Source organism: Nothoprocta perdicaria, unplaced genomic scaffold (genome assembly GCF_003342845.1).
Source record: "Nothoprocta perdicaria isolate Ctin4 unplaced genomic scaffold, notPer1 scaffold_77, whole genome shotgun sequence".
Classification (NCBI taxonomy): Eukaryota; Metazoa; Chordata; class Aves; order Tinamiformes; family Tinamidae; genus Nothoprocta; species Nothoprocta perdicaria.
In genome coordinates, this window is record NW_020456054.1 from 91,637 (window position 1) to 116,699 (window position 25,063).

At 42.1% G+C, this 25,063-nt stretch overlaps 1 protein-coding gene and 1 long non-coding RNA gene across 3 annotated transcripts; both read left to right on the plus strand.

The window, feature by feature from the left end:
- Positions 1–1,985: 1,985 nt before the first annotated feature.
- Positions 1,986–24,338, plus strand: BAALC (BAALC, MAP3K1 and KLF4 binding). 2 transcript variants are annotated; one of them, XM_026051606.1, is made up of 3 exons: positions 1,986–2,133; positions 17,650–17,819; positions 20,818–24,338. In XM_026051606.1, the coding sequence occupies exons 1-3, from the start codon at positions 1,986–1,988 to the stop codon at positions 20,920–20,922; spliced, it is 423 nt and encodes a 140-aa protein (XP_025907391.1). In that variant the 3' UTR covers positions 20,923–24,338. The 2 variants fall into 2 exon arrangements, 1 of the variants encoding a protein (XP_025907391.1); XR_003251282.1 differs by lacking the exons at positions 1,986–2,133; positions 20,818–24,338 and adding an exon at positions 3,057–3,116 and having other exon boundaries at positions 17,650–17,679.
- LOC112957855 lies at positions 7,998–9,082 on the plus strand. Its single transcript, XR_003251283.1, has 2 exons — positions 7,998–8,184; positions 9,009–9,082. It is a non-coding gene; the product is annotated as an uncharacterized LOC112957855 (long non-coding RNA).
- Positions 24,339–25,063: the final 725 nt, after the last annotated feature.

The window sequence follows — 25,063 nt, forward strand, 5'->3', positions numbered from 1 at the left end:
TTTATGATATTATATATTATTATATACTTCCTCTCTTGGCATATTGTATCATGGGGATTAATCCATCCCTGACTAGGGGTCCCAAGGAGCAGTTATCTGCAAGGGAAATGCTATGGATTCAACTCAAGGTAACGCCAAACCGTAGCATCCATTGTTGTATTCCACTTTGCAGGAATGGCACGTGCAGCCTGGTGTATTCCGCAGTGCTCCCAGGAGGAGCACRTCCCAATGGAAAGAGCACACGGATGTCCCTGTGGGGCTGAGCCCGGCTCCTGCACGCCCRGCCGTGCAGAGGGGCAGCACCGGGGCCACACGAGGCAGGGCAGCTTCCCACTGGCTACTCGCCCCCAAAAGCGCCAGCACTCGCCCCTGTGCCCCGGCACTTGGCACAGGAGAGGGGGAGGCCGGCCCGGCTGTGCCCAGCGCAGCCACCATCACAGCACCCAGCCCTCTCCCCTGCACCCTCCCCTCAGCTCCCTCTCCCCTCAGCTCCCTCTCCCCAAGGCCTCCCTCGCAGCGCCCTCTCCTTGGCGCCCTTCCCTCAGCCCCTGCCTTCATCAGCCCTCTCCTCAGCCACCCTTCCCTCAATGCCCCTCTCCTCATCACCCCTTCCCAAAGCCTTCCTCCCAACACCCCTTCCCTCAGCACCTCTCCCCATCATCACAGAATCAAAGAATCACAGAATATTCAAGGTTGGAAGAGACCTCTAGAGATCAACCTTCCTGCTCAAGCAGGCACACCTAGAGCACGTGGCACAGGGCAGCATCCAGGCGGGTTTTGAAGACCTCCGGAGAAGGAGACTCCACAACCTTCCTGGGCAGCCTGTGCCAGGGCTCTGTCACCCTAACAGTAAAGAAGTTCCTCCTCACCTGGAGATGGAACTTCCTGTGCTCCAGCTTGTGGCCATTACCCCTCGTCCTATCGCTGGCCACCAGTGGAAACAGCTTGTCCCATTCCTCCTCCTTCCTGAACTTATACATGTTAATCATATCCCCTCTGAGCCTTCTCTTCTCCAGAGAAAACAGGCCCAGTTCACTCAGCCTCTCCTCGTATAGGAGATGTTCCATTCCCTTAATCATCTTAGTTGTTCTCCGCTGGACCCTCTCGAGAAGCTCCACGTCCCTCTTATACTGGGGAGCCCAGAACTGCACACAGTACTCCAGGTGCGGCCTCCCCAGAGCTGAGCAGAGGGGCAGGATCCCCTCCCTTGGCCTGCTGGCAACATCCTCCTGATGCAGGCCAGGATGCCATTGGCCTTCTTGGCCACGAGGGCACACTGCTCACTCATGGTTAACTTAGTGTCAACCAGGACTCCCAGGTCCCTCTYCGTGGAGCTGCTTTCCAGCAGGTCGACCCCTRATCTGTCCTGGTGCCTGGGGTTATTCCTCCCCAGGTGCAGGACCCTGCACTTGTCCTTATTGAACCTCATGAGGTTCCTCTCTGCCYAACTCTCCAGCCTGTCCAGGTCCCTCTGGATGGCAGCACAGCCCTCTGGAGTGTCATCCCTCTCCTCATCACYCCTTCCCAAAGCCTTCCTCTCAGCATCCCTTCCCTCAGCTCCTCTCCCCATCATCCCTCTCCTCAGCTCCCTCCCTCAGCCTCCTGTCCGCAGGTGCCTTCCCGTTCCCCTCGCTGCCTCGTTCCCCTCGCTGCCCCTCTCCCCAACGTCCTCCCCTCCGCCGCCTCCGTTGGGCGCCGCGGCACCAGCGCGCCGCGAAGCGCCGCCCCGCGGCCGCGGAACGGGCCGGGCCGGGCTGGGCCGGGCTGGGCTGGCCGGGCCGGGCCGGGCCGGGCGGGCAGCAGGTGCCGGGAGAGGGGCGGCAGCAGGCGGGCGCGGCCAGGGGGAGGAGAGGCCGCGGGAGGCCATAAAGGCGGCGGGCAGGGCCCGCCCTGGGGCGGCGCTGGTGCCGGTGCCGGGCGGGCTCCGCGCTGCGCCCGGCCGGGGCGCCGCGATGCCGGCGGCGCTGCTGCTGCTCTGAGGCGCCATGGGCTGCGGGGGCAGCCGCGCCGACGCCATCGAGCCGCGCTACCACGAGAGCTGGACGCGGGAGACCGAGTCCACCTGGCTGACCAACACGGACTCGGAGAGCCCGCCGCAGGGCGACGGCGCCGCCGAGCCCGCGCCGCGCGCCGGTGAGTGCCCGGGCCCCGCGTGGGGAGACGTTCCCGGTGTGGCAGCGTTCCCGGTGGGACAGCGTCCCGCGTGCGGGGAGGAGCTGCCCTGGCGGGTGCTGCGCTCCCCTTGGAGTTTCCCATTCCTGCCCGTTCCACAGCGTGTCTGGTTGTGCCTTGGAGCTGCTGTGGATGAGGGAGGCTGGAGGAGCTGGGCTGCTGTGAAGGGCTTGAAAYGTTCCCAAGATTTGCCGTGTTGGGATGGTGCTGAGAAGCCCCAGTGAGGAGGGAAGCCACAGTTGTGCTGGGTGTTGCTTTATACGTCGTGCTGGACATTGCTTTATACAGACGCAATGCAAAGGTGGTTGATGCCCCAAGCAGATTATAATTTGTATATAAAGTACTATCTATAGACATATATAGCTTCAGGGGTTAAAAAGTAGCTTTGGTGATATCTATATTGAGCTACAAAGTATCAGGAAGAAATCATGGATGTGCATGATGGAAAACACCTAACAGTTGGCACAGCTGGATAACGGGAGTTGTCAGGAGGGAGGAAAGGGAAGGACAAGAGAAGTTCCAAAGGGTTAATAAAAGGCCAATATATTGCAGTAACCACGTATGAAAGTGAGAATTTGAAGGTGAGTTGAGCTACAAAATACTGTACTAAAATAGGTAAGGAATTTCAAGTTTAAGATGGTAGTGGTCAGTAAGCTGGAATGGCAGGTGAGGCTGTGGTCTCCAACAAGGAAGGATGGACATAGCAAGGATGGCCTCAGCAGGAATATTTAGTCTTCTCATAGCCATGACTAGTCTGAGTTGGTGACAAAATGTCACAGGTAGAAGTCGGTCTGAGATTTCATATTGAGTAGGCAATGATAGAGGCAGAAAATTCTACACAGAAATATATGATAACTGAATTTGTGTTTGCAGATGAGAACACCAGAGATAAGGAGAAGAGGACAAAAGACATCAATCACTCAAGTCCAGTAGAAAATGATAGGGTAAGAGAAGCTCTATCTGCCACCATGCTGGAGAAGAGATTAGAGAAGAATGAGGAGAGGACAGAGCAATGGGCACAAAGGGATGCCCAGACAGCAAAACGGTGACAGTTACTGAGACATTTGTAGCAACCAGCAGGTTAAGGAATTCACATCGGTCCTAATTAATGCCTAAAAAGGTACTTTGAGAGCTGTTGTTGGGTAATGCTTGATGCAGGAGAGAGTCTGGAAACACATAAGGAGAGGTACTTGGYGCCTAGAAACAACTCGTTTGATGAAACTGCAGAGGCAAGGGAGAGGAAGCAGCAATTGGAGAGGCAAGAGAGGTCAAGTGTGGGTTTCAGACATGAGAAGAAAAGCATGGTTTTATTGTGAGCACTACAGAACAGTGAGAAACAAGAAGAGGAGGGGGAGAAGAAAACCTTGGAGGAGAGCAGGAGATAGGATGTGACATGGGAACAAAGGGAGGTAAGAAATGTCTATGGCTGTGGTACAGATAAGGAGTCGGTCAGTTAGAAGGGAGACAAACCCAAGCCTCCAGAGGAGGAGAGAGTGAAGCTATTGCTATTTGTCTCTCCCCCGCCCCGCCTGCCGAACAAATGGGTGAAATTCTATGAAAAGACAAAAGTAATGACAGAAACAACATATTTTCAAGAATGAGTCAAAAGCAATAAAAGGTGGCTGTTTGTTGGCATGTTTTAATTAAATTGGGGGGGGGGGGGAAGTGTTAAACAGTGCTTTGCCCCTTTTCATTTTGATGTCCAGTTGAGTATGGAAGAACATTCAATATATAGAGTCAGCAAGCATAAGAAAAGGTAGGTAGCTCTCATATTAATCTTAGTATTCTAATCCCATCCAAGCTTTGATTATATCCTTTTGTGTTTGCCCAGCAGCATATTTAGCTCTCTACGTTTACGTTCTAGAATGACACACATTTATAGCAAAATGTTTGTATCTTTACTAACAATGTTTTGATAGTTACTCTTAATTAAAATGAAGTAATATTTTCTTTTTCCTTTACTTTTCCTTTATTCCTATTTTAACTTTTAAAAATACATTTTCAGTTCTTTGATGTTTCCACAACCATTTTTAATAAAGGATCTTGTGATGCTTGTATTTCTTTGTACAAAGAARTGAGTTTCTTTGTACAAATCTAAGAAATAAGCTTGCTGTATAGAGTGCAGGGAAGGAGTTAAAGGAGCACTCACAGGGAAACTGGACAACAGCAGTTTCTTGCATGCACATCCATCACTGGGYGAGCTAAGAACTCTTCATGAGATTCAGCTAATGTGCAGGCTATAGTTGGGGAAAAGAGATGCCTTCTGCTTAGTAACTGGTCCTTGATCCTCCTGACCCTTTGCACAACGTCCCAGCTCTCTTTCAACAAACTGATTCAGCTAAGTGGAGCTGTTGGTGAGAGTAAAAGCCTTCCTGAGGATGTAAGGAAAAAAGGAACTTACATGAGAACTGAAGTGTCTTGGAACATGTTTCTGTGTTCTGCTGCATTGTATTGGGATAAAACTTTTATATATGTGTATATACACACTCACACAAATATGTAGATGTGTGTGTGTATGTAGCACACCTAAATATGTGTAGCACATGTTTATATATATACACATATATATGTATATATATACATATACATACGTATATACATATATATATATGTATATATATATATAAAAACAAGCTAACAACTTAAGCTGCATGATTTCCTACCAGAAACCAGCATTACCAAAGTGTTTTATAATCCCATTAAGGAGCTACTACAATAAAACTGAGTATTTTTTCTAAAGTGAACTTTGTGTGATGTTATTTCTATTTCTTTGTGGTTTTCAGTGACTAAATTAGCTGCTGTATTAACAAATGTGCTTTCCTTTATTATAGTTGAAAGTGCTATATATTGAATAAGGCTGCCTGCTGCTTCATGGTCAGAAGGGCTTTCCAAGCATAATTTAGCCCAGTCGCTGAAAGTCTTTACAACAGGATCTGTCTCTTACTATATTTTTCAGCCGTGACTAGGAACAGTAAGACCCCAGTCTTGGCTGGAGAGGGGTTTTGAAATGCAAATAAAATTATTAAATTCTTAAATGAAATGAAAGATGATTAAAATGTGAGAGCTGAAAAGTTGTCTGTTGTCTCAGAATTCAGTTCAGAGTCTCATCKAATAGAACATTTGATTACTTTTTTAATCATTGCTTGAGTCACGGTGTTGGCTAAGGCTTTATAAATATTCTACTTTTTTGGCACAATTTCTATAGTAAAATCTTTTCTCCTGAAGCATATTAAAGAAAAACAATATCCACAGTGTGCTTCAATGCAGACTGAAGCACTGTGGAGGAAAATGGGACCATGGTACCAGCAAAGGTGAGATTAGCGATCTGCCACATATGAAACCATTAGGTTCAGTGCATTCCTTCTGGAATCACAAAATATATATGGAAAGGGAGCAGGATGGAGTCCCTTGTGAGGACTTGTTAAGTATGTCCTTGAGAAGAATAGGAGGAAAAAAAAAAATTTAAGTATCTAGCAATGTGCTGGTAAGCACTTAGTCTGCCCTAACTGCCCTTAATACAGCTGTGCATTTATGAGCAATTCCTGTTTGGTTCAGTTTGAGTTAAGTGACCAGTGTCTGTGCTCTGCTTTTCTGTGATTACTGACAACTCTGGAAGGCTTCATAGCCCGGGCTTYGCTTTGCAGCTGGCTCCTGGGCAGACATACAGGGCACAGCATTTCAGGGGCAGCCTTTTATGCAGAAGTTCTTGAAAATTGCTTTTCTGTTCTGTGCCGCTTTAGAGCAGGAGAGACTGAGAGCAGTTGTAGGAAAATAATGGGGCTGTTTGAATAGTGGTTGCTATAACAGCCGAGGCTGGTAGTGGTTCTGACCGCAGCAGCAATCACAGAGAAAGTCAAACTTTTACCTTGGACGAATAAACAGCCATCAGGCTGTGAATGAAGAGCCTCTGGGCAGCAGCTTGTTTCTTGTAAATCAGACTGCAGGAGAAAGAAACACCTAATAAAATAGCTCTGTTTTGGCTGAAGAGCCAGTGTTCACTTATTGATCTAATCTTATTATGCTTTAGCAGAATTTCTTTGTGCTGTTGTGCCTGCTACAGTTTTGCTTATTAWCAGGTTGATTCAGAGTCTGATAATTTAAGAAATAGACTATAGCAGTGAYTCTGGCATGTGATATTTTTGAAGGAGAACTTTATTACAGTTCAAAATTATTGTAAAAACAGTGTATCTTCCCAAATGGACATTAAGTAAGTCTATATGACTTCTTATCTCAGTCTTGGGTATAACAACATGATACTGGTTTAAGGATACCGTTTACTATTGTCTCTGGATTTTTTTTTATTCATTATTTAAATTTAAACTGCTGCTAAATTCTGAAGGTCTGTACTGAAGAATCCCTTTAAAGCCACACAAAAAAAGATGAAGAAAGGAATAACAGGTGGGATATTTTATAGAGAGGAGGGAGAGAAAACTTTTGTAGCTAGATCATCTCTAAAGGTCCCTTCCAACCTTAAGGATTCTGTGATTCTATGACTTCTCATCTAGCTTTCAGAAAGCAGGTGTCTTATGTGTCCCCTTGTACATTGACTTTTTGAGTATGTTAATAGTTATGTGGGTAGGTAAGAGACACTCTATGTATGTAAAACTTGCCTGCAGAGTTGGTTTTGGATAGGTCTTTGCCTATGTGTAGGAYGAGGGTTGGGTTCAGAACCCTTGGAAAATCAGTTTCTTAAAAGGCTGATTTGATGGGGCTGTTCYTGGAAGCGTTTTCCTCCTAAGTGGCACCTGGAGGTCCCTGTACCCATGGGAGAATATATACATAAGACTCTGCTGCAAACAGTGCAAGTACTTGGTACCAAACACGAAGGTAAGCCAAAGCCATCAAAAAGCCAAGAGCCCCCGTTGTTTTGGAAGAATTAACCATTCCCATATGCTTTAGCACTGCCTAGCTGGACTTCTCGCAGCATCTCTGCACGAGAGGGGTGGCAGGAGGGGGATAACAGTATTTGGCAGGGACACATCATGTCTTTGCTTCAGGCTGAGTCAGGGAATGACAAAGAACATTAAATGGCAATAGAGGAATATAATAGAATTAAATGGATAGCTATATTTATATTTCAGTTGTATATTTCAAAATTATATTGTTTTGTTGATCCATACATTTCCATCTTTGTTATAGTTTGATAGTTTAATACGATCTTAACTTTCCCTAGCTATGGATGTCATTTTAGAACCGATACTGAAATACAGGTTGAAAGCAAAATAATATTTTAATGTACTTGGATGTTACCCTCTTGAGTTCCTGAGTCAGCAGAGCCACCTCCCAAAAGGAAATGTCTGTTCACTTTTAAGCACCGAAAATGCTCTACTGACACAGAGAGCACTCATGCTTACTCTTTTTGCAAGACAGAGAGGACTGTTACAGAAGCAAATGTGATTTGATATAATATGCAGGGCAAATAAATCATTTGGACAGAGATTGTTGTTGTTTTGCAACATGACATGTTTGGTATACAGTCATATTTTTCAATGAATTTTTATTTTGCTCTGATTCAATAAAGTCAGTAATATTTTATATGTTGTGATGGGCCAACCACCTGTACAAGTATTTATAACCAAATTTTTTAAGAAATACAAAAGGCCATATATAAGGAGTCCATAATAAAATTTTCTTAAAGGTATCTGTCATARTGGATAAATGATAAGATTCTCACACCTGCCCTTTCTGTTCTGTTTAGTAAAAAGGGTGAAACAAGTAGATAAAAAGAGAAGCACTATTTTACTGATTAGTGTTGGTAGCTGTAGGCTTCASTGCAGCATTTCTTGTTTTAAGTTTTCCTTTCATCCACTGAGACCAGCCAGATTGTTTCTGCATCACCTGCACGTTGCGTTTTAAGCATCTGAGGAAGCAGAAGTGAAGCTGAGCATCTCCATCCCTCTGGAAGACCAGGTGTCTGGAGCAGCCTGGCTGGGTGGCTGACAGCCCCTGAGGAGTAAAGCCCTCATCCCATCCCTCTAGTGACTGACTTCTCGGCCCTCCCGTGTCCTAGCAGTACGTATGGTGTATTTCTGTTTCTGCCTGTTTCGGCTGGATAGTGCAGCACTCATTTCCTCTCAGACTGTAATTGCTGTTCTCGTAAACTGCTAGTAGTTCCCACATGAGTACCATCAAAAGGGTTATAACTAACATTTGCAGGGCTGAAAATATGATTTTCTGCTACTTCTATAAAGTTGCTCTCTGTTTAGCACTCGAGAGAAGATGAAAACACTGCTTAGATTTATTTAGTAGGTCATTAACAGCTGTAACATTAGGTTTTAATACTGCTACTCTGTACCCTCATTTTAGAATGAGCACTAAATGTGAGTGATAACTTTCACACATGTACAAATGTCTTAAAGCATTTAAGCATTTTAGTCATGCTCTGAACCAGCCAAGTCAACAATATCCTTTTGTATGTTTGTAAACTGAAAGGCTGGAAGGGGTCAGCAGCTATAAAAGCCCACTGACGTTTCTCAAATTAATTCCTGGGTAGAATACATCTTTAGGGAACCCTTCAGTCTTAATTTACACCTTTTCAATGGCTGGCAGCTTGCCTAGGCTTTTATAAACTGTGCCAGTATTTAGTCACTCACTGTTCAAATATACCAAATAAACAACTAATGTCTTACCTGGAAGCCTTAGCCTTAATCTCCAGCTGTTGATCTTTGAGCAAAACTGGAGAGCAATTTCCTCTCACTTTCCATGCTGTTTAGATAAGTATTTGTCTAGTCTGCATTAAGGTTTTTACTTTTCTTTTGTAGAATCATTTGCAATGATATGTTTATCTTAAAATTCCTTGTTTGATTAGCTAGATAAYGACACTCTCATTTCTGTAGTGGAAACTGTTCCAAGAACATCATGACAGATGCTGCATTGCCACATCCCTTAGGAGAGACCATGTGAACGTGCACATCCAAGCCACTGTTCGGAGCCTTTCTTAAAACACAGTAGGTCCAATTGCGGTAAGGATGGTTGAGAGAGGATCCATCTGCTGTTTATTTTCCATCTAGTATTTTTTATAACTGGAAATTCTTTATTTGTCTTTTAAAACAAGGCTCAGACAGGAATTGAGCCAAAAGAAGGAGCCTATGGAAAGTGGGCTGATCTGGTTTAGTTTGAGCAGCCGTCATGTAGGGTGCTGTGCATAGAGCGCAACATTGGGCAAGGTGAATTTTTAATGGGCAGCACTGAAACCTAAGCATGTATTTTGGCATGTGGAGATCTGTGCACTACCTGTATTTCTAAAATGCAATATCATTAGAGGTACTTTGCAGATTTGCTCTGTGTATGTTAGGTTTTTCTCTTCTGCAGAATGGCAGATCTGCCTCTGGCACATAGTGTGGCATTGGTAAAGCCCTTGTATCTCATGATCTTCCCAGGTGTAAAAAAAAGATCATGCTTTGACATCTTTGATCTCTCCTTGTATATGAAGGCTGTTTCAAAATGTTGCCAATTCTTGTTCCGTAAGACAGTGAAAATTTAGTTCTTGATTCCAGTTCAAGGTATTAAAATACATTTCTTCATCTGTGGAACTCTGTTCTCAGCTCATTAGGTGTTTTTTTTCCCTAGCGCTCTGATTACAATTTGTTTGTGTTTACATTTCTTATCTTCCCCTCAGGATTCAGACAAACTCCATCCACCTCATTGATCTTTAAGGTCTATTTTCCATGGGATCACAGAATCCTTTGGTTGATACCCTTTGTCTTGCCCTAAGTCGTAGCAGCCTTCCAGTTCTTCCAGAATCCGTGGTTGGCTTCTTGAAGACCAGCTACCACTAAACATTTTCAGACCTTCCCTACATACCACTCACCTGAGGGCTTCCCAAATTCTAGCACAAAATTATCTTCCCCTTCACAAGTTTCATTACTATGAATGAAACTATGAACTTCTGGGCAATATGGCTGGTCAAGAAACCTAAAAACTAAGTTGAATTTTTTTTTTCTGAAAGGCACATTCTTAAAAATTGATGCCCATGTTCATTTTGTTTTGGGAATAAATGGAATTTTCATATTCAGTTTTCATATGTGGGGTATGTATGTATGCACCTGTGATGTTTATAATTGGGGTTCCAGCATTGTTAAGCTTGCTTGCAAGATAGTTGTACCATGATTCCGTGTCCTAAATTGAAATCAACCTATAGCAACATGCAAACAATAGCAGCATGCATGCAGGTGTACCTAAGAAATGAGACCACCCAAGGAATAGCAAGGCTTGCATCTTTAACACTGCTCATTTTGTGTCTTACTTGTCTAGAATGCTTAAATATTGCCTGATAGRAATCTTAATATAATAGAAACTTAGATCTGACTTTCAGAGCTATTTATCCTGTGCTTATTTACATGGATGTATGTTAAACTCTGTTCTAACACCTTTTAAAAACTTCTAATTTATCRAAGAACCACCTTGCCTCATTTCATGAAAGAAGTCTTGCAACATATAGCTGTATAAGAACCTTATTTATCTTATGTTCAAAATGAAGCAACAAAAAGCAGGAAAATAAGGAGGCCTCCCAACCAAGAAAGTTAAAGATGTAGTGCTTGATCTCCCAGTTCTTGTCAGAATTCCAGTATTCATATTGTCATATTTAAGTATATTCTCCATAAGCCTTTTTTATTCAGTATTGAATTAGGCACTAATTTTGTTCATCTTCCAGAAGAGCAAAAATTCACAAGTCTTACGAGCCTGGCAGGCTGCAGTGGCTTATCTACATGAGCCTTGTGCCAGCATCAGGATCCAAATTTGATCTGCCTTCTGCTCTTTTATAGCAACTTGTCTTGCATACAGATAGACTGCTTCGTATTGCTCTTGTTTGTTCCCTGCTTACTTCAGTGCTGGAAGTAGAGCAGGTTCTTTCTAAACATAAAACAAAGAGGCAGTTTGTGCTCCTAGCACGAGCTGGGTTCAGGTAAACATTCAGTGGTGGGTCACACGATAGCATGGTGAACGGGCTCACCGTGGCATCACTTTCCACACACCAGTAAGACACGGGGCCTCCTTCTGCTCTCCTGAGGACGGGGACACGYCAGGGACATTGCTGGGAGGCTCTTGGGTGAAATCACCCTGCCTGGCCACACATGAAGGACTCCAGGAAGGGAAAAGAGGTTTCCTTTCTTGCATGAAGCATTTTCCCCTGTGGGCAAGGGAAGTGCTTCTGTGGAGACCTCTACAAAGAAACTCCACAGAATTTTGGTGGSCAGAACATGCAGGAGTTGCGAGTGGTTTGTTCCGCTTCTCCATCTAAAATCTATATTGTGTTAGAGTCTGGATGAGTCATTCTGGATTATCTCAGTGGCTGGACAATACAAGAATCCAGCAACGTAAAGAATCTTTCTGAGGCATTTTCCCAGCTGCAGTGGATTTTCCCTCTGCAGATTCCTCTGTTGGATTCTTCATCCKTRACCATTCTGTGATTCTGTGATCCTGGCTTACAAACTCACTCTGCTATGGCTGAAAAATCCTAAGCCTTTCCTTGTTGGCAAAAACAAATCCATTAGAGTCTCCTGACCATCTGGCCTCTGCATGGGAGGAAATGTCTCAGTTTCCTTTCTTCCCAGCCTCTACTTCCCTTATTTTAATAGGATCCRTTCTGTATTTGGTTTATGCAGTAGAAATACATACTCAGTCCTGCAGGTGTGAGGTTTCCCCAAACAYGAGTAGCTTCAGATTAGGGAAGCAAATGTAGAAGACAAGTAAATACCTGTCTTCTGTGCTCTATATACCTACTGTCCAGCTGTGAAGTTAAAGGCAAGAAATTCAGTAATGGTACCAAATGCATCATTTCTCTGGAAACAACTCTATTTCAATAGCTTTGTTCATTCCTAGTGGTATTTTCAGAGTTGTTCTTTGTAGTGTGCTGTGCCGCTGTCTTATGCAGACATATGTATAAAGCAGTGTGGTATGCATTATTCATGAGATAGCAGCTATGATAAACAGAAAGGCTGTTGCTAAACCAGAAAATTAAACCCTACTGGTTTGTCTGTGGTCAGTTCCAAAGATATAAATAGGACATACTAATCAACATCTCTTCATTTTAAACAAATATATGCCTGTTATTCGATACTATACTGTGTGATAGCTCAGGATCCACAGTATTGAATCAGATCTGGAGAGGATTTGGGTCAGAATTCATGGCCAGTTTGGCCACTACCTGATGTTTTAATATCAGGTGTGAAAATGTAGTGACAAGCACAAGTGGAGTAATTTTAGTGGATTAAAGTGGATTATTATGGTTGACTTATTGTTAACTGATGATTAAGATTAATTTAACCTTTGTTAAGTTAACTCCTTCCAAATTTATCAATACTGATCATATTTGTGGCATGCTGCTGCCTGGGAATTTCTGAGAACTCATTCAGCTTCTAAAAATCTGGTATTACAGACCAAAGAGGCCTCAGAGAACATGATGAGAGATAGATTTAGAGCAGTGAGGTTGAAAGGGAGAAGCTGGGAAGAAGTTAGGACAGCTCTTTGGTACATCCAGCAAAGAGGAGGGCACCATGTTCAGATTTCCCGGATGAATGCGTTAATGAACTAACATGGGATTTGCAAATGTCATTTGAGAAATTAAMCATGTCTTTGAACAGTATTTCTACCTGAAGAGTTTTGTTATGAAAAGTTCTCTGTCCTGTTGTTAATCGCAGTGTCCCACCAGTGATTAATGTACTGTGTTACAATCTGTAAAACAGACTTGATGATCTTGACAAAGAATCTTGTCAATAGTGACTATGATTAATTAATAAAGGCATTTTTTGGAGCAGGAATAATATTAAGAGGATCAGTGAAATGTTCAAAATCATAGATATCTTCAAAATCATAGAAATGTTCAAAATCTTCCTGATAAAATCAAATTTTGATGTTTGCTTGAGCCTGCTGCATTTTTCATTAAGGCTACCATGAAGAGAATAGGAAGCTATCCCAGAAAGATTGGAAAAAGTTGGTGACTTACTGGGAGTCTAAATGTTCAAMATTGTGGTAAGCTGTTAGTTATGAGGAACAACAGTTCTTTGAGAGTTGATATTACTGTTTCTTTTGTGAACAATTTAAAAATACGAATCACTTTATTTTTGTGTTAGTAGTCAGAATTGTCCATGTTCTGCTCACTTTGTCCTCTTCTAGGAGTTTATATTATCTTTAGCATGCCTGTTCTTCACATGCACTACATATTCCCAGGCAGATTGGTCACATCTTGTTAGCTTTCACATTTGCATTGAGATAGCTTTCATTTTACACAACTGTCCTTTCACTATGTTTTAATACAATTCTGAATCTGTCTTGAAAAATCCTTTTCAGTTGTGGAACAGATGAAGCATATCCAAGTATCCTAGATAGATTTTACTTGTGATTTCTAAAATTCAATCAGCAGAATTTATTTTTGTCTGTATTCCATTTTCCAAACATTGATACTTCGTAAAATTTGAACAAAAGACAGTAATTTCATGTTATCTTTTTAGCAGGAAAAAAAAAGCTTTAGGCAAATCTATGCTGCCTTTTTTTTCTGGTTTCARTTTTGAAAATTGAAACTCTTCTGGTTCTGAATTTGAAAATACACAACATGAAAGTTTGAGACTGAATTATTAGATATCTTAATGAAAGAGGCTTTAGAGAAAAAATATCCTTATATAGATGTCATTGTAATTAGTCAGACACATCACACTGTCATCTGTACCAGAAATTTCTTTATCCATTTTGGGGACATTATTACTACTCCTAAAATCTTTGGTGGCCCTAGGCTTAAAGGATGAAACAAATGTCCCCCGACGAAGGGGTAGTTGGAATCAGTGAATGGTTTAGAGAGCTCAGCAGGCATTTTCTTGGTGAGAAAAAAAGTGGAGCTGGATGAGTGGGTTTGGGCTTTCTGTTTTGTTTTGATTTTTTTGATAGTTGCACCAATCCAGGCTGCTTGTTTCCATTCTTGGTCTACCTTCYGAGTTGTGCCAGTAGAACTGCTTGCATCAATGGATGATGAATGAAGTTGAAGGACTGGTCTGAATGAAAAATAAACCTTTTTTTTTTTCTTTTTTTCCCTCTCTTTCTTTCTTTCGCTGCTGAAAGAAACGTTTGTGAAAYGGCAGCCTGAAGGATTGGCACTGGTGTGGTAGGAGAGGGAAGGGCGGCAGGGGCCTGTGCGGCCTGTAGAGTTGGTGGCCGGAGGAAGGGCCGGCAGCCCTGCCGTGGGAGCAGCCAACAGCAGATTATTCCGCACAGTCCTCACTGGGAAGATAGACTTGGATTTCTGTTGCTTCCTCTTCTTAAATAAACTTGATTACAGGCAGGGAGATGCTGCCTACCATCTGTTTCTGCCCGCAATGGGGACACGGTGGCAGGCCCTGAAGCACCAACGAGCCTTTCCTGACAGAAAGGGCACATTGTGTTGGTGGAGGTTGGATAATCACTCAGAAAACTGCGTGTTGGGGCTAGAGCTGCAAGAATATTGCAGGCTTGGAGGTTCATTTAAAAATAAAACACACAAATCTCACAGAGCCGTGTGGTGGGAGCTGCTTTTTCCGGCCTCAAGAGGCCCACGGATTTGGCAGGGACTTGTCCTAGCACAGCGCAGCGGGGTGAGGAGGAGAGCGTTGCCGAAGCCATTTCTTAAATTTCTGCTGAAGCTCCCTACCAATTTGGACAGCAGAAGACAGCAGGATACCAAACCATGCTCTGAGGATGATGCACATACCTAGAAAGACAACTTGGTTTAAATGACAGGGCATAATTATGTGAGGGATGCCCTCCTGGTAGCCTGCACAGAGGAAAATTATCTGTGCGGTTTTTTGTGTACTATGGCAAACTCCAATAGCAAAGCAAAATATTTGCCATCTAAAAATATTTAATTTGCCATCTAAATCTATTTGTGATGTTTTCTTTAGTATTATCTTTATCCTTGAGTTTCTTAACTTCTAGGAAGCAAACATGCTAATGACAGAATAAAATAACAAAGCTTTTTGCACTGCTAGGATACCCTCCTGATCACTAAATCACCTGTAGAAAGTTATACTAGGAGTGATACTGGGAGGCTCATGTGCTGCTGCTGCTTCATTTCTGCCAAGGGGGAAGAAGTCTCTCGTATGAAGAGAGGCTGAGTGAGCTGGGCCTGTTTTCTCTGGAGAAGAGAYGGCTCAGAGGGGATRTGATTAATATGTRTAAGTTCAGGAAGGGAGAATGCAGGGAGGAAGGGGACARGCTGTTCTCACTGGTGGCCAGCGATAGGACGAGGGGTAATGGCCACAAGCTGAAGCACAAGAAGTTCCGTCTCCAGGTGAGGAGCAACTTCTTTACTGTTAGGATGACAGAGCAGTGGAACAGGCTGCCCAGGGAGGTTGTGGAGTCTCCTACTCTGGAGGTCTTCAAAACCCGCCTGGATGCCACCCTGTGCCMCDTGCTCTAGGTGTGCCTGCTTGAGCAGGAAGGTTGGACTAGATGATCTGTAGAGGTCCCTTCCAACCTTAAATATTCTGWAATTCTGTGATTCTGTGATTCTGTGAAGTCTCATTCCTGCAAAAAAATGATGACTGGACCTTAAACTAAGGTCAAAAACTGGGCCAAATATACGATTTTCTGGATGAGATCTCCCATCAGCTTTTGGAAATGTCTTGAAGTAAAGAAAATGGTTCTGTGAGAGACTGGAAGAGCAACACAATCATCTGATAAACGAGCAATTGTGCTTTATAACAAAGCTGCTCTTCAGCTGCTTCACAGGACTGCCTAGCTGCAGGCCAGATGGCCATAGGGGCGCATGGTGGAAACTAATTTAGGAGGATGACTCCACAGAAGGCAAATCTCATAATTCATATATGTTTGAAATGTTTGCAATTCAATTAATGGAATTAGTATTTAATGCCTCRAGCGTTTTGCCTATTCAAAGCATTTCTCAAACTTGCTCGCGCAGCTGCASTGCAAGGTGAATAAGCAGGCTGTGCTGTGGCTGCGTACTGGGTTTAGAGTTATTATTCCTGACTAATTACCTCTCCATCTCCCTTCCTGAAAATTTATGTTGTGTATGAGATCAATCTATAAAATTTATTGGCCTGCACCAGGTCACTTCTCTGCCTCTAACGATCTTGCTCTGGTGTGTGGTAGGAATGTAGAGGATCTGCAGTACGAGTAGGTGAGGACTTTCTGGAGATGCATGAGAGATGAGGTTTACTGCTATAGGAGGAGGTACCTATAGATAGATAACTGAGGAGTTAATATAGATTTAGAAATAAGAATATTAGTTTTATTACCTAGCAGGAAAAGGTAGCTTCCAAAGACATTTTTTAATATAAGATATTGTTTAATATTTTAAAGTTTCAAAACTTTTTTTTCCTTTTTTTTTTCGCTCAAGAAGCAGATACTTTCGAGTTGTTTTTGGTGATCAGCAACTACCAGGTGGACTGGCTCATGAAACCTTTAACATCATCTCCTGACTGCTTAGGGAAATGCAGTGACAAAATTGTATAACTACAATTTATAAACTTTAAAAATAACACAGCCAAAGACTTTTAAAAACTTTTAAGATCTTACACAACCTTGCATATTTTCAGTAACAAGACCCTAAACATTTGGTGAATTCCTCTTACTCCATCTGGATCATCTATTTCGACAGGGCCGCCTACTGCTATTCCAATTAGCTCATTGCTTTAAGTTATTGTCATTAGTGACCTGCTACTAGGGTTTCTATTGATAAAGCAATTTTCCTGCAGGTTCCTGGAACAGAATTCAGCATTTAATCTGTTTCATCTTTGGTATTTGTAATAATGTACTAGATTTGCCACCTGACTCATGGCAAGGGATTTTGATGCTGTAATTTTATCTGATGGCTGCAATAACAATAAATTGCCATTGTTCTTCCTCGTGTTTACTTTTCCCTTGTGCATACTTGCTTCTTCTTGTTTAGATACTTGTATTGCCTGTTTGTTATTGTTTGTTACCTGTTTTCTTTTTTTCTATAGAGAACACAATACTCTTCATAAATGAGCTTCGCTCAAAAAAAAATTGAGAGCTCTGGTGATGCATCCACCATCCATCCATGTTTGGATTTCAGATCGGGTGTTGCACCCAGAGGTTGAATGCTCAGGGCTTGCCATTAGTGGTAACTCATGTTTGTCAGTGTGGAAGGATGAGTAAATTCCTTTAGGCTGACCAATATCATATTTAGGCTGACCAATATCATAGTGTTCTGCACATGCCTTATCCATGCCTCTAGAGCTGAAGGGGGTCTGCAGTGACCTGCTGTGCTCCTCCTGAATGGTTTTCCCCATCCTCTGAACCACTATTTCACAGAGCAGTGAATATAACAGAAAGAACAAATAATAGAAAATCTAAGGAGAAAGATTGTGAAAGAGATCATAATGTCTTATGAGAGCATTCCTCTCACTGTGGCACCATAAGGCACTTTTATGACCTGCATTATTGCAAAGAAGTGATAAAACGGCAGGATAGCCACAGCTCTAAGCTGCTATATAGTATTAATAACATGATTTCATTTGTCCTGACAAGGTACCTTAGAAGATGGAAAATCCAYGCAGACTGGTGTAACTACAGCATCAGCCACAACTGGGATTCTGAGCACGGAGAAGAAAGCCAGCGCTGGCCCTCGGAGCGGCAGCCCCGCGGCTCCTGCCGCCCCAGCCCGGGCACAGAGGCCCAGCAGCTTCAGAGCAGCAGAGGTAGGACCACAGTGACCTTCCGTGGTGCTCAGGGCTCCTTCAGCCACATCACGAGGCCTTTGCGACAATATTGCTTTTGGCATCCAACTCTATTAAATACCTCCGGATGAGATGGAATAGTTGCAGTGCAGGCAGAGCCTGATTAAGCCTGGAGGCTCTGATAAGCAGTCCTGCCCGAGTGGCCACGAAATTAATGTTTCATTCTGCAGCTGGAGTAACTTGCATGCCTGTTACAGAAACAAGACAAACCAAAAAAACCCTACACTTTCTCTTTTTCAACTTAATCAAGCTATGTCACAGCTTGTGCAAGCTGATTAGGTCAATAATCTGAAAGGGAATGTGTATTTCCTTAATTAATGCTTTGCTTTAATTGTATTTGTTGTATTAACCCTGGTTTATTCAAGGCTAGATGTAAAGCCTAAGAGGTCAATGGGAGTCTTTTTAGGCCTGGATCAGATCCTCAGTCTTTTTTTCYCCTCACCTGCTTAGTATTTTGCAGAAAGATCATCCAATGTAACAATAATGTATGAAGACAAAAGGCTTTGGTGCAAGATCCTAGCTGCTTACCCTGCCTTTTTCTCAGGATTTTCCACTACTGTACAGTTCATGTAGCAACTGCTCAATTGCTGCAGATTAAGTTGAATAATTTGAGATAAAGTAATGCAAAAGTCATAGCTGCTTTACTGCTTCCTCAATTTCTCAGATGGCAAAAATCTCTGAGTGGAGTGTCATGGATAGTGGGGACAGAAACGTCTACAACCATCCCATAAACTGTGTGTCCCCTCTTGTGAATCAGATTCTTGAGCAAGGCAATTTAAGCCCAGGGGAGCTAAGCAAATGGAAAAGTAAATGTGGATCAAATTTTACCGTGCATTTGCTAACAGCAAACACATTTGTCTCTGTGTACCTATTTTAAACTGTTATTGTATAATATCTTCCCTCCACTAATCCCAAAGTTTGGAAACATTCCCCGGTGACATAGATTATGCTGTATCTTTGCACCAGATATTGCAGCTCCAGAAGTACCACTCCACATTCTGCATCTACATGACATCTAGAGCCACGGATGCTTTGCTATAAATGAAAATATAAATGCCTGTCGTAACCACAGCCCACAGAGAAAAAATAATTGGTCGTATTAAACATGGCTGAACAGAACTAACATAATTATTAATCTTCTTGAGAGATGTGACCACACTTGAGAATTGTATTGTATATCTGAAATACTGTTGGAGAATTTCTTTTTTTTTTTTTTTTAATTTTGTGACTGATTGAAGCGTTTCTTCTACATTTAGACTTTCTAGGAAACATGGGCAAACTCCTGCCCTGAGAGGATGTTGACCAGAGTGGGACTACCCCACGAGTTACCCCAGGCTGGTTACTGACTTTGTCCTAAGCCTTTGGTTGATCCTCCAGTCTTCTATCTAAGACACATTCCGTCATATATTTGTACTGTTACAGCTACATGTTCAGAGAAAATTTCTGATGCTGAAAGGGCATTTAGATTATTCTGTGCATTGAAATGCAGATGTCTAAGAAAAAAGGGTATTTTGTCTAAATGTCTTATAGTTAGAAAAGAAACGTAGGTTCCTACRGTAGGCAACTGTTCCCCCCACAACTCAAAATGCACATATTTTATTCTTCTGAATATTCACATTGACTATGGCTTGCCTTTTGTCTCTAGATGCTGGTTTTATCTTACCATGCAGTACCCTGGTAATACACACCACACTCAGGATACTTGGCTTCTGCCATTGGCCTGCGTGGTGGTTTGGGGTAAATTGATTTACCTCTCTGTATCTCATTTTCTCAGAGTTTAAGCCCTGGAGGACCCTGCTTCTTTACCATAGCATTGGGTACGATCTGTGGTGTTGGATGGGAAAGGGTTTGACACGAGGCTGCACCTAGAATCCTCTCACGAGGGTAGTGGGAGAAGGACTTGGATGCCAAGATGTCGATGATGAAAACTAACAACAGCGAAGGCTCTGTGATAGTAAAGAGCAAAGGTGGCATCCAGTTTATTTACTGCAGTGCTTGACAGTAGCCTAGTTTGAATTTCATCATGTAGACAGTCTTTGGAGAAACACTGAGGGGGTAAAAACACCGGGGGATGAGTTAGTGAGGGAGAAGATATAATTCAGTTTGCAGAAATCAGAACAAATACATACTGGTAAATTTGATTCYCAGTTTTTGCCCCCAGATAGATAACTGTAGCTTTCACTGATGTCAGTGGATGTGTACCTGGCATTATTATAACTGGTGTTATTTATCAGGTAAATTGGCTTTGTTTACATTTAGAAATAGTCTCACAAATGTTTGAGAGGTGATGATCAAGGACACCTAATCCAACTCTGTGTTTATATCAGCCCAATTACAAGATTGCTTTGATGGACTTATCCAATTTATTGCACATTCTAATGTGTTGCTTATAGCAACAACCAGACACACTAGGATGCAAAAAAGGATAAATTTAAATTAAGGATGCGCTTCCTTACCTCAGAGAGACTATTTTGAATATTGGAAATTATTTGATGGAAATCTGAAAGGTATTCAGATACACAAATATTGTGCTGAGGTCTTGCATGCAAACAGAATTARGGCTGTTTTGAAACTGTATTTTCATTTCAGAAACCATGAGAAAGCACAGAAAATTCTGTTTCAGGGTAGTAAAACAATTTCTAGGATAGTGAAGGAAAGCATTTCTGAGTTGAAAGCAGGTTTCTTTTTGCTTTGCTTTTGAAAGACACATGCAAAAAACTGCTTATTTACAGCCAAACTCATTGATCCAAAGCCTGCTCATGCCCATRGCCTTGAAAGCGCTCACAGAAGGTTACAGCCGTGCTCACTGCCCCAGCTGCTCCACATCGTAGCGGTAGGTGAAGGTCATCAGGTCTTCGTGTTTGTTAACTTGAGCTGGTTCCATAAATTCTGAGGTTCTTGTCGATGAATGTTTGTCCTGTCAGTGGGGGACTCATCGCACTGCTCGCCCCTTTCACAGAGCAAGCGGGACGCAAAGAAAATGCCCATGAAAGAAGCCACCATTAGCGTTGCCAAGAGCCTCAGCCAAAGCGACCGGCGGTTGGCGAAGAACTGCGTCAACTAACGACGTCCAGCGAGCGCGAGGATGGCCCTGCCCACCCTCCACTGCACTTTAAATCAGCCAGGTAGCGTTTGARGATTGCGAGACCTTCCGTGTCGAGCCCAGCAGGGAGCTGCTGCCGAGTGCCTTGGGAAACACGTCCTGCAGGAACCAGCGGCAAGCGCCCCGYGCGGCCCCGGCGCCCCTTGCCCGAGGAAGGGGCGCTGCACGGACGTACGCCAAGATTTGTGCCGTTTGTTTTTACCAAGTGCTATGTTGCCTACCCGTGGGTGGCTTGTTCTGCACTGCCGTTAGGACGAGAGATAGAGTTGTTCTTAATTTAAGGCAGGAAAAGAAAGAATGAATCAGTATTTTTAGTCATAAGGAGTTTGAAGCAAATAAGCTCAAACCTACAGAGCTAATTTAAAGAGTTCACTTCTGTAAAACTCAAACCCACATATCTCAAAAACAAAGACACAAAGATGGCTTCCAATATAGCTCTTTTAAGCTATATATTTCAGTTACATATAGTTATGTCATCTACTAACCTTTTATATAGTAAACTTTTAAATATTTAGTTCAATTTATTTTTATGTTGACAGAATTATGTCTTAGAAACGATAACTTTTATATTCCAGCCTTACTTGAACAAGTTCACAGTATTAGCTGGCTGATAGAGTTCTGGCTACTCTCTTTTTTAAGACATACTCATTTAATTATTTGGGGGCCCAAACTCTCTTCTCTAGACTGACTCTGGAAAATAGTGATCACTCACTCTATATGACAGTAACCATACTTCTGAAAACAATATTCAACTCATGATAACTCCCACTAACTCAATTACCTCCCAATAACTCAATTATTTTGATTAGACATAGTTGATTTGAGGTGCAGAAGATGTATTTAATTGCATTGTATGCATCCTGTATCATAGCACTCTGTTTTTCATAAATATACAGCTAAAAGGAATATAATTGTTCAGTGTTGTAAAGTCCAGTAATGAATTTAACATATTCTTACTATAAAGGTAATAATATATATTCTCTGTACGCGTATACTTTTATAAAGCTTAAAGAGGTAAATTTATTTGCCTCCTCCATCGAACACATATAGGCATCCTTTGAGGATCATTTAAAATAACTACTCCAAAGTTGTTCATAACAAATGGGATTGGGAAGGACACCTGAATATGTAGTTCAAGAAGCCTTTTTTACATTTAGGCATATAAGTATAAATAGAACTGTGGAAGGGAATCTTCATTCTTTCCATACTAGGACTATTTTAATGACTTGCTGCCAGCTGTATGACTACCTAGCACTTTCCTTGGAGTACAACAAGCTTGTGATGTCGGGAATTGTTTAGGTAAATAATTGCTTTATTATTATCCAACACAAAGACAAAGCCAAATCCAGCGGCAGTGAGAGATTTTTGCATACATTAGGATATGTATTTTTAACAAATCATTATTTTCACCTGTTCTAAAAAAAAGACAAAGATCCTGTGCTAAGCTCTTTTCAGTTCAGCGTGCGACCTTTTAYATGACTTTGCTGCGTATTTACATAGGAAAACTAAAAAATGCWAAAAATAATGTTGCACAGGTAAAACAGGCTGTCTGCATTTATCCTTCCAACTTGTTGCAAACAAGCTGGCAGAGAGCAACACAGGACAGGACTCGCTCTAACAGTAAACAGAGCTATAGAAGCTCAGCAATATTAATTTAGAAATGGATGGCCACTGTTTTTGCCCATGCACTAGTCAAATTGAAAGCACACATGCAGCCCTCTGCATTATTTGTGCACCGTTTCAGATGTGGGCCAAACTTACACAGGATTTACTGGCAGAGACAGTACAGTATAAAACAGTATGATACAGAAAACATATGGAAAGCAATCAGTGATGCTGGTTTGTGTAAGGGTACAGTGGATTTTGAAAGAAGGCAAAAGGGGAATTTCATTGCTTGCCATTCCTTAAGAAGCTGTTCCACAGATGGATGTGAAGTTTGGGTGAAGAGATACAAAGACAGGGGATTTTGAGGAACAAGGTTTTTCACTAGCTAAGAAATTATTTTGTGATGTGCTGAGCGTGATGTGCATCTAGTGCCTTGGCTCGCACAGCACGAGGAAGACTGCAGACTTGTAGACCTTGTAGAAAGGTGGGAGAAACAGCCCTCAGTGCATGTCAACAGCCAGCGGGGAGTCGGGCTTCTGAGTCCTGTATTCCAAGCGTGAGCAGCATGGATAGCAGGGCATGGAAGTAGTGTGTAGTTATCTGCACAGTACCACAGACCTTGGTCATGCTGGCCCCATCCCTCACGAGGATGGCAGTCGTGGAGTCATGAAGGTTGTCTGCTCTCATCGACACCTCTCTCTGCTCAATGTCACTCATAGGACCTAGCTCAAGATCTTGGGAACCTGTTTATATCCTGAGCCRTAACTTTAAGGTGTTCAAAGACAGATCTGACTTGTGTTGGGAGCCATGCCTACTCACAAGCAACCTTGTCAACTCTTGCCATGTAAGATATCACTGTTCTTATTTGTTAAGAGGTAACTGAAAAGACCTTACATTACRTCTTTGATAGCTTGTTAGTTCTTCAAGCACGAGTTCCCAACGACCTCAGCAGAACTAAGACTGTATTCTGCCTCCGTGCTTACACTGGGTTGTATTTGTGGTTTCCTTGCCTCTGCTTCCACTAGAGGCAACCAATAACAGAAACAGTCAGTATGGTTATGAAATAATATACCACTTGGTATAATTAAGGGTAACAGAGTCTAGTCTACACTGCTTAAGACAAATTAAAATTGCTAAAAATAGTTTCCTGTGAAGGTTTTAATGAAGGAGAGAGAGAGAGAGTCATCTCAGAGAGTCATCCGGGCCTCTTCATTCCAAGGGACCTTTGTAGGAGTGAAGAGTTATCTACAGGGTGTCTTCTTCAGCTAAGATATTTAAAATAGAAGTGGCTCAAGTGCAGCAAATAAAGCAAGTGTTAAGAGATATATTCTTTTAGGTAAAATACCTGCTGAAATCTTTGGCTTAGTACRTGACAGGATTTTTGAAATGTAATTTTTCCACACAAGGTATTATGCCACTTAATTTGTTCCGCATCCTTTGGCTGYATGGGAAGATTTGTAAAGCTACCCTGAAACAACATTCTTTCTGTGGAAAATACATGGACCCTGGGTGAGCTTTTGTGATTTGCTTTAGTTCAGATTTTAAATAAGAATAAACTTCCTGTGTTATGTTTCCACAATTTCAATGCAACACAAAGATAGGACGTTCATCTGTTATGTTTATACACATGAAGTACATTTTCTGCTGTTGTATGAGAAATAAAGTCACTAAAATAAAGTTTAAAATGAGCATTTGCATTTGAATCCAAAGTAGCATTTGGATAAAGTTATCAGTAGACAAATTCATCTTCTCTGGTAARTCCTTTGAGTTCAAATCCTTTGCTATCCCTTGATTTTGTCCCTTACACTTGCRTCATGTATGTCACCATTTCACCATTACTGTATGAGGTTGGTTGGAGGACACAATTTTAYTGTGCAGCAAAAAAGATCAGTCACTGAAAAAGGAGGAAAATATGATTATTGTGTAAGCAATGTGTAAGTATTGGGCTAAACATACATTCCTGCTATCTGTGTGACGAAGGTCACATACAAAACCGATTTTTTTTGATCTTCCTGGGGTGTTCATATGCATATATATTCACACGTGCATGTCTGTGAGTGGGTACACTGTAATGGTAATTACGTTCTGCAGATCATGCATGGGTTTTGTGAACCTTGCAGTTGTGTTTTTAATTCTGACATAGCAGTATAAAATGTTTTAATGTTTGAATTGAAATCTATTTACCATGCCTTATGAAAGGAATGAGCTATATTATCTGTGTGCAGAAATGGTATTTCAAAAAACAGGCTTAGTTTTATTTGGAGATATGAATAATCTAAGTAAGGTTTTAGAATAAAAGGAGCACTTTTGTACTCTCATTTTCTTTGCAAATTATTGAAGATTGACTTTCACTTGAAAAAAATAAAGAAAATCTTTTAGACTGATGTGTCTGTTTATTACTCCGTGCTTTTAATATTCCTGTGTTTGTTATTGATTCCTGTGTTTGTTGTTGTTGAATCTTTAGGAATTGGGACTGAGAAGGCACAGTATATAGTTC